Source organism: Apaloderma vittatum, unplaced genomic scaffold, assembly GCF_000703405.1.
Source record: "Apaloderma vittatum isolate BGI_N311 unplaced genomic scaffold, ASM70340v1 scaffold9953, whole genome shotgun sequence".
Lineage (NCBI taxonomy): Eukaryota > Metazoa > Chordata > Aves > Trogoniformes > Trogonidae > Apaloderma > Apaloderma vittatum.
In genome coordinates, this window is record NW_009707494.1 from 1 (window position 1) to 9,534 (window position 9,534).

General features: G+C 41.1%; 1 protein-coding gene across 1 annotated transcript; it reads left to right on the plus strand.

Moving 5' to 3' along the window:
• Nucleotides 1-234: 234 nt before the first annotated feature.
• Nucleotides 235-426, plus strand: LOC104271529 (uncharacterized protein C2orf50-like; the record flags this gene model as incomplete). The annotated part of the gene is made up of 1 exon (XM_009866218.1): nucleotides 235-426. A coding segment is annotated over one exon (192 nt), but the record flags the coding sequence as incomplete, so codon positions are not given.
• Between the last annotated feature and the right edge of the window lie 9,108 nt (nucleotides 427-9,534).

Sequence of the window (9,534 nt, forward strand, 5' to 3'; positions counted from 1 at the left end):
CTGGGTTTTAGCTCAAACCCAGGACATTTACCCTATTCCCATGTAAGACAACAGCAAAAAACAATCACTTTAGTTCTCCAACACTTTCATGTACATTCAGTATGACAGTTCTAACTATATTAAATTCTAATTTCAAAAGCAAAAGTGCTGACAAAAATAATCTCAGTAACTTGTATTTTTGTAACAAGTAATGGATGTAATTCTGAAAACTTAATGGTCTTTTTTTTTATTTAGGGTAAGAAAAAGGAGGAAAAGCCACTGCCTAACTACGTATCTGTGTTCTCAAGCAAAGCTCCCAACTCGACCAACCAGATTATTGGCAGTCGAATGAATACTGAACTTGGCAAGAGTCTGGTAAACATGGATTATTTCTTCAGCAGTGGAACACGAAAAAAGAAACTTGAGGGTGAGCTCCAGCTTTCCTAGTGCTTCAGTAAAAATATAACAGTAACAGCAAGTTGAGTGGTTCTAGCCAACAGACTCCACAGAATGCAAAAAATTCCTGAATCTTTTTCTCAGAGAAACCAATACGACTGTCTAGCATGGATTTTCTTTCAAAAGCAAAGCTGGATGTTTTCTGACAATGTCGTAGGAGACAATCCTCTTCAAATTTGGGTGACTGGACCATATACAGAGTTAGCACAACACCTCTCATCCATCTTCCGGTGCAAGTCAACAGTACGATTGCCACTAACATGAGAAAGAACAAGATTACAGCCAAAAGGGAATTTTTTCCTGAATATTTATCTCTTGAAAATAATTTTTAAAAAAAGGAGATCTAGTCAGATGAGTTCCAACATAAACAACAAACATACTTTCAGTTCTGAAAGTCATGACAATAAAATGCAGCAACTTGTTCCATTTCACGTAGTTAGCCAAAGATTCATCAGTCTGTCATCTGCAAGTTCAAGCTTAAAGAATAAAAGAATAAATTTAAAGCACGTGAGATGTGTTCTGTGATTTTTCACATCTTCCTGCTGCTGGAGGGAGAACAAATATTTTTCACAGTCTTTCTTTTTTATTTCTTTAAATTTCTACTCTCAAAGGTTTTTTGTTTGGTTGGTTTTTTTTCCCCTGGATTAACTGATAGAAACTCATTGACAACAAAGCAGGCTTTTCACATTCTGAAGGCATATTGGCTCAGCAACCTGTCTTACACTCTTAGGATCATCAACTTTGTATTTAACATGTTCATAGTTCCTAAAATCTGTGGTTGCCCAGGGAAACAATAACCAAGTTAAATCAGTGTTAAATCACCTTCATTGCCAAGATGCAAACTTTGCTTATGACATATTGCTCTGCAGGAGAAAAAAGCAGTAATCAGCAGAGCATGCAAAGTATGCATAGAACACCTGCCTTTTAAACTGTATGTAGCATCTGCAGGATCATGCTCAGTCCTAGGTGGAGATCAACATAGAAGTGATTAGCGTTGCCTTGAAACAGGCTGCAATCTCTCACCAGGCTAAGGTGGAGATGCATATACTTATGTTTTGCAACTACGCTAATTGTTTTTCTGACTAGACTTCAGCAGCAAAGAGCAGTTCAAAGGCACAAGAGGTAGTATGGGACAGTGTGACCACTGTAAATGTCCACGAGATCTCTAGGAAAAAAAAAAAAGACATGGTAGAAAGAAGAGCCAAATCTCATTCACTGACATCACAGCAACAAGCAGTTTTCCTCCTGGCTCCTTTGACACAGCAAGAACTGGAGGATTAAGGCTTTCAAGATGATATTATTAAGCTACCTAAATAAGCAAGACCACATTGTGCAATCAGCCCAAGTGAAGAGGATTGATTCTGCTCTTGGTGGACATGAATTGTGATAGACAGTTATGTTCAGACACACCAAACGTGAACCTACTCTTCAAAAAAGACATCTTCTTGTTCAGCTAAAATGCTTTCTGCTCTGTCCTGTGAGCAGAAAACTGCACCCAAACTGGTTTGTCTCCAAACATCTGAAAGAGGGAGAGGAAAGAGCAGTTCAAGCCTGTCCTTATCTCTGTGTTGTCCAGAGCTTCTTCCAAAAACTGCGCAGGCCACACATATTTATTGGTGATTGCATAATACCAGAAGTCGTTACACTTGCATGCCTGACTCTGACCAGCCTCAAGTCTTGCTATAGGTCACAATCTCTATTGTGAGTGCCAGATGTCCAGCATCTTTCAGGCTCAAGATCCTATTCATGTAAGAACATTTCACCTATAAAGCGTGGGGATTTTGTTTTTCAGCATGAAAGCGTACAGAGCTCCACGTTTCCGCACCTCCAGATGGCACTCACTCCACGCCAAGTAATCCACAGAAAAGGACACTTACCGCAAGGCAGTGTTACGCAATTCCTTTTTAATTTCAACAGATGTTAAATAATTCCAGATTCTTGACTCTGTTTGCTGTGAATGAATCCAGAAAATCCCTCTCCCAGTGAGTTCCCACAAACTGGACAGTATGGGAAAGAGGATGGTCTAAGCAGTACACAATTTAATCCTTCCACTTCACTCAGCACTGGCATTGTTTCAGCTGAGGCACTTCTCCCAGTTTTGGACAAGACCTTACATGTTTTACGCTGAATGTGCTGGCTACCAAGCAGAGTCTAGAGAAGCAATGATAGTAACTGGAGTACAGGAAGATGTGTCATAGGAAGAAAGATTCCAAGAGTTGTGGTGAATGGTTCAATCTCCAATTGGAGACCAGTGATGAGTGATGTTCCTCAGGGGTCAGTACTGGGACTGGTGCTGTTTAACATCTTTGTTGGCAACAGGGACAGTGGCATCGAGTGCACCCTCAGCAAGTTTGCTGAAGACACCAAGCTGTGTGGTGCGGTCGACACGCTGGAGGGAAGGGATGCCACCCAGAGAGACATGGACAGGCTGCAGACGTGAGCCTGTGCAAATCTCATGAAGTTCAACAAGGCCAAGTGCAAGGTCCTGCACCTGGGGCAGGGCAATTTCAAGCACAAACACAGGCTGGGTGATGAGTGGATTGAGAGCAGCCCCGTGCAGAAGGATTTGAGGATGTTGGTGGATGAAGTGCTGGACATGAGCCGGCAATGTGCACTCCCAGCCCAGAAGACCAATCACATCCCGGGCTGCACCAAAAGAAGTGTGGCCAGAAGGTTGAGGGAGCTGATTCTGCCCCTCTACTCTTCTCTGGTGAGACCCCCAATATAAAAAGCACATGAACCTGTTGGAGCATGTCCAGAGGAAAGCCACAAAAATAATGAAGGGTCTGGAGCATCTCCTGTATCAGGACAGGCCTCTGAGAGTTGAGGCTGTTCAACCCAGAGAAGAGAAGGCTCTGGGGAGACCTTATAGCAGACTTCCAGCACTTAAAGAGGGCTACAGGAAAGAAGGAGAGGGACTGTTTATCGGGGCTATAGTTATATGACAAGGGGTAATGGTTTCAAACTAAAAGAAGGTAGATTTAGACTAGATGTTAGGAAGAAATTATTTTCTGTGATGGTGGTGAGACACTGGAACAGGTTGCTCAGAGAAGTTTTGGAAGTCCCATCCCTGGAAGTGTTCAATGAAAGGTTGGATGGGAATTTGAGCAACCTGGTCTAGTAGAAGGTGTTGCTGCCCATGGCAGGGGCATTGAACTAGATGATCTTTAAGGTCCCTTCCAACCCGAACCATTTTTATGATTCTGTGACTGTTCGAGTTTAACCTGAACAAGAAAAAGCAGTCTGGGAAGAGGATAGAAGTCTTTAGATACATGTATAGCTTTGGAATGAGGAAAGGAATTATGTGTGCTTCAAGTGAGTGATAGATAATAGATTATAGGAAGGAAGAATCATGTTAAATTTTTGGGAAGCTAGGCAAGGCTAACACAACACTGGAACTGATTCCCTGAGGAATCTGTACCCCTGAAGGTAAACAAACACACCCCATTTAACAGGGTTTGTCTTTTAGTGTATAAATTGAACAACCATCTGAACAGCTTTTCACCAGTTTTTTGACTACATCAGCGTTGTTTGGATCAGAGCACACTATGTAAATACTTTTTTTCAAACATTCAAAAAGAATTTTTAAAAATCCTATTTCAGTTACCTCAAGTTTAAATAGATTGCAACTCTAAAATATAATCACTTTTTTTTTGCTAGAAAATGTATTTCTAGTTCTTTTAACTACTAAAAGAAAATGCTTTTCACAAAGTCTAGATATGCCTTTTTTAATTACACACATCTGAGAGGCTTGACTAGTGATCTCCTGGCAGCCATGTAAGAACACTTATCAAAGAGCACATTCACTCCATTATGTCACATGTACGAATGCCAATAATTAATTTTCTTTCAACAATTTCAGGAAGACGTTACTAAAGAAATGTAGTCCTGATTGTGTCCTTAATCAGATATAGCACCCGTTAAGATGCCAGGCAGTTCCTGCAGTGGGTACTTGCAGTGATTTCATATACACAGCACAGTATGACCCTTACACACCCTGCACTCCTTCTCAGCTGTCCTTCTTTGCATGGGTCAATTCAGTCCAATTGATCACAAGAGGAAAGTCTGTAGACATACCTACATGCGAGGATTTTTTGCTTAATTATCAAAATTTACAACCTTGGAAAACGTAGCTCTGTGCCTTGTTGTAAAATCATAGCAACCCACAACTGTATTGCCTCTTCTGATGAGGCAATACAGTTAATATCTTGACTTTCTGATGACGCTCATTGCAATGTCTCTAAAATACTAGTGGGCCAACAACTGGACAGAAGTAGCTCTGCTGAACACCAAAACTCCAATTTGTTCCTATTACCTGTTGAAATCAGCAGCAACTCTTAAGCACTTGACATCTGAATGACTGTCTCTAAGTGGGAAGTGACTGGTTAGTGAACAGAAGTTTCCCATGTGGAACGGATCTGATAATGCACATGCTACGGGAACATTGTGTCGTGCTGGACACCTCATTTTGTTCAATTATCACATCTTCCCTGGAAATACAAATTACTTTATGCTGCTGCAGTCAGACCTCCCCGGTACCCTCTGTTATATTTCAAAAGTTAGCTTGGATCTTCCACATACAGCAACATCAAGAAAAGACCTTCTGTGAATATCCAAGGTCCTAATCAAAACTGCGTTAGCATCTGTGGGTAGAAGGCAGTAAATATCTTCTTCATTTTCATCTCGAGTTTAACAATCATTTTTCTTTTACTATAATTAACTTTGCCAACAAATCCTTATTTACATAAGCAGAGTCTCTTGGAAAGACTACATGAGATGGTAACAGCATCAAAATCTGTAAATAATCAGTGGAAATTCCATTTATTAAAGAGATTGTGTAGATATTAAACTGTGTTGTAAGCTTCTTGTGAAGACTTCTTATGATGTATCACTTGTGCTTTAGTTTTATAAGCATTTTTCCCTTCTGCTGCCAGATCTCAAACAAAAGATTATACATGTTTAGACAATACATTTTCTGTATTACTTTCAGTTAAAGAACACAAGTGGGTAGCTATATTAAATTAATCCTTCAGTTAGACACACTGATTTCTCTGGTGGACTTTTAAGGATTGTTAATATTCATCGTAACTCAGTACACAGATGTTTTTAGTGTATCCAAAATCTGTGTGTTCTGAATTCTGCTCATCATAAAAAGTGTGAAAAATATATATTTTAACAAAACATAACATATGGAAGTTCATATAAATCTGTATTTCTCCTACTTTCAGAATAGTCTTTATATATAGTTCCCAGGTGGCATCTTACCTACAAAGTTTTGTTTCGTAACATCCGTTATGACTGTAAACCCCATGGTGTTTCTTAGAAACTGTATTTAAAACTGTTTCTTGACATTTAAATTACTCTCAAGTAAACAAAATAACTAAATAGATTTTCCTAGAAAGAAAGTCTCATCACACTGTGAAAATTACAGCATAAGCAGTAAGATTCCGAGAACAGGGAAGGGAGAGAATAATTACGTATGAACATTAAATAGGCAATTCTGACAGTCCAGGCATCACGTTTGTATGTATTATGTAGATACACATTCACATTGTTTATTTTCTATAAAGAATACTCTACAGAACAAAATTTCTGAATTTAAGTTCATCTTAAAGCAGACAATAGTCTTCTCAAGCAGGCAATTTTTGGTTTGTTGGTTTTAGGAATCAACAATAATCTGTTAAATCCTCATTCTGCTTTTTCTAAATCTTGCCCAGACAGAAAACAGTAAACCTTTCCTAAAGCAGGACGTTTCTCTTAAAAACTCTATTCACTATTCTGAATCCATCAGCTCTGTTTTCGTCTTTTCAGAAAACAGTATTTGCTTGGATGAATTCCTTGAAACTCAGATGCTTCTCCAAGAAACTCAGAACTTCTACCAGAGGCTGAAAAGGCGCTTGCACAGTTCTGTCAGTCACAGCCCTGCCCACAGCCCTCTTCTGTCAGAGAGCACAGATGCCACAGACTGACTTCAGCCTGTAACCTTCTCAAAGCCTCTCCCACAAGCCATATTTATCCGCAAAACCACCAGTACTTCCAAATGGAATTTCCAAGTACCTGGGGCTAGAGCCTCACCTCAGCACCAGACCTTTATAACAGGCTGACGGAGTAAAACTGCTGCAAATCTTTAATTGTCTCTTAGCCTGGGGAATGCCCAGAGGAAATTCTCAGTTGGCCTACAGTGATCAGGAAATTGCATTAAGGAGTAATTTGCAAACATATGGATGCAATAGCTAGAAAAATGCTAAGATTTAGTTTCACTCTATGACTTTGATGTGATCACTTCAAATTCTGTGTCTATTATTCCCATTTACTGGTGGCCAGTTATCATTACTGAATATATTTTACGTAGTCTGTGAATTGACAAGTGTATTTCAACTACAGGTATTGCTGAGGAATAGAAACAAACCAACGCTGCAGCACAGAACCTTCTGCAGTTATCACAATGATTATTCACAGTTATATGATTATCTCTCTTAAAAGCCAGATGGAAGACACAATGTTTATATGAACTCTTCTATAGTAAAACTTAATAAAATGATGACACATTGCTAGCAGTGTATTATTGCAGGGCCGCTGAACTGCGTTTCACTGAAAAACATAGAAGTCACGAGGCAGAACTGGCACATGGAGGTGTTTCGGATATGGTGAGCAGACTAATTTATCTGTTGGAACAAGCATGATCATACTGTAGCTGCTCCTCAGTGCTGGCAGATACTTTTGCACCCTCTGGGAGAATTGCAAGACCTCTGTCAAGAATGCAGGGGGTATCTCACACCAGGACATTACTGAGGGCTGCCAGAACGCAGTCACACGCTCAGTTCATACCGGAGCCTCCTGTTTGAGTAATTCAGATGTAAGCATGGTTCTAGAACAACACTAGTTCCAGCTCAACCTCCTTTCTGGGCTACCAGATCAATGCATATCTTCCACATAAAAGAGTGTAGAGTCGTTTGACCCTGGCTGGAGGCCAGATGCTCACCACAGCTGCCTTATCATTCCCCCTTTTTCAATAGACAGGGAAGAGAAAATATAACGAAGGGCTCATGGGTTGAGATAAGAGCAGGGAGATCACTCAGCAATTACTGTCATAGGCAAAACAGACTCAACCTGGAGAAATTAATTGAATTTAATAACAATCAAATTAGAGAAGGGCAATGAGAAATCTTAAAAATAACACCTTTCCCCAACACCTCCCTTCTTCACAGGTTTATCTTTATTCTCGATTTCTCCACCTTCTCCCACTGAGGGGGACAGGGAATGGGGGCTGAGGTCAGTTCATCACATGTTGTCTCTGCTGCTCCTTCCTTCTCAGGGGGAGGATGCCTGACTCTTCCTCTGCTTCAATGTGGGGTCCCTCTCACAGGAGACCATTCTTCACAAAGTTTCTCCAGTGTGAGTTTTTCCCATGAGAGACAATTCTTAAGTTGTGGAGTCTCCTTCTCTGGACATATTCAAAATCTACCTGGACACATTCCTGTGTGACCTGCTCTGGGTGATCCTGCTCTGGCAGGCAGGTTGGACTAGATGATCTTTCGAGGTCTCTTCCAACCCCTGACATCCTGTGATTCTGTGATTGTCGACAAACTGCCCCAACATGAGTCCTTTCCATGGGGTGCAGTCTTTCAAAAACAGACTGCTCCAGTGCAAGGCCCTTGTGGGGTCACAAGTCCCGGCAGAAAACCTGCTCTGCCATGGGCTCCTCTCTTCATGTGTCTGCAGGTCCTGTCAGGAGCCTGCTCCAGCACAGGTTTCCCACAGAGTCGCAGCCTCCTTTAGGCATCCACCTGTTCCTGCATGGGGTCCTCCATGGGCTACAGGTGGACATCTACACCCCCATAACCTCCATGGCCTGCAGGGGGACAGCCTGCCTCACCATGGCCTTCACCACGACTTGGAAATCTCTGCTCTGGCACCTGGAGCACATTGTCCTCGTCCTTCTTCACTGACCTTGTTGTCTGCACATATTCTCACTCTGCTCTCTGCACGTGCAGTAGATTTGTTTCCCGCTTCTTAAATACGTTGTCCCAGAGGAGTTACAGCCACCACGGATGGCCCTTGGGCAGCGGTGGGTGCTTCTTTGGAGCCAGCTGGCATGGGTTCTATCAGACTTAGAAGCTGATAGAAGCTTCTTGCAACTTCTCACAGAAGCCATCCCTACAGCCCCCCTCCTACCAAAACTTGGCCACACAAACCCAGTACAAAGGGAGAATTCCAAATTTAATATGGAAAATATTTTAAGAAGTCTCAGTACAACCTAGTTTATATATGCTTTCCTGCTCTTTTGCTGTTTGCAGTTCTTGGCTTTTATTGGGTTTTAGGTTAGGTTTTTAAGTCTGTGTTTGTGTTCTAGGCTCTTTCAGTACTACTTCTTAGCTAACCATGTTATTTTAGACAACATGCCATTACCCAGAATGGCTTCCAGCTAACTGAATAAACCATTTCACAGAGCAAACACTGAGTCAACAGAGTTTGGAATTATTTTCTTTTGCTTACAGTACTTTCATTCAATTTGCAATGCTTCTGTTCAGCCTGACATCAAGTAAACCTTATATAAATACAGCAATGTTTTCATTTTGTCACAAATATATATAACATATTGCACACAAAACCAATGAACTACGTGCATCCTTCAATGTTTCTTTTATTCTCTCGTCATGCACGCTTGCACAACATAACCTCAGACATGAAGCACACAGGGATCCATTGGATTTCTGTAGTAAGAGGAGGTTCTTCAAATCATACTTGTAACTGTCATTCTGCCACTGAGAAGACTCTCGGCTCAGAGATAAACTTCTTTGTGGTGCCCTTTTGTGACAACCCTGCATTAATATTACTACTCAAGCCAATAGTAAAGCTCCTGGTCCTTGGGCACTACAAAAGTGATTGGCAAATACAACCACATACGAAGAGTAGCGAGAATCAGTCATCCTTTTCTTTAAAAAAAAAAAAAAAAGTCTGGATCATTTTTACTTTGTTTTTACCTTGATGCCTCCAGTAGCAGAATGGGGCCACAAATATGCAGCTTGCGTAAGGACTGAAGTATGGGAAATGACAGATATTATGACAAAAAGGAACCTCTGGAGGCCTGTAGGTCAA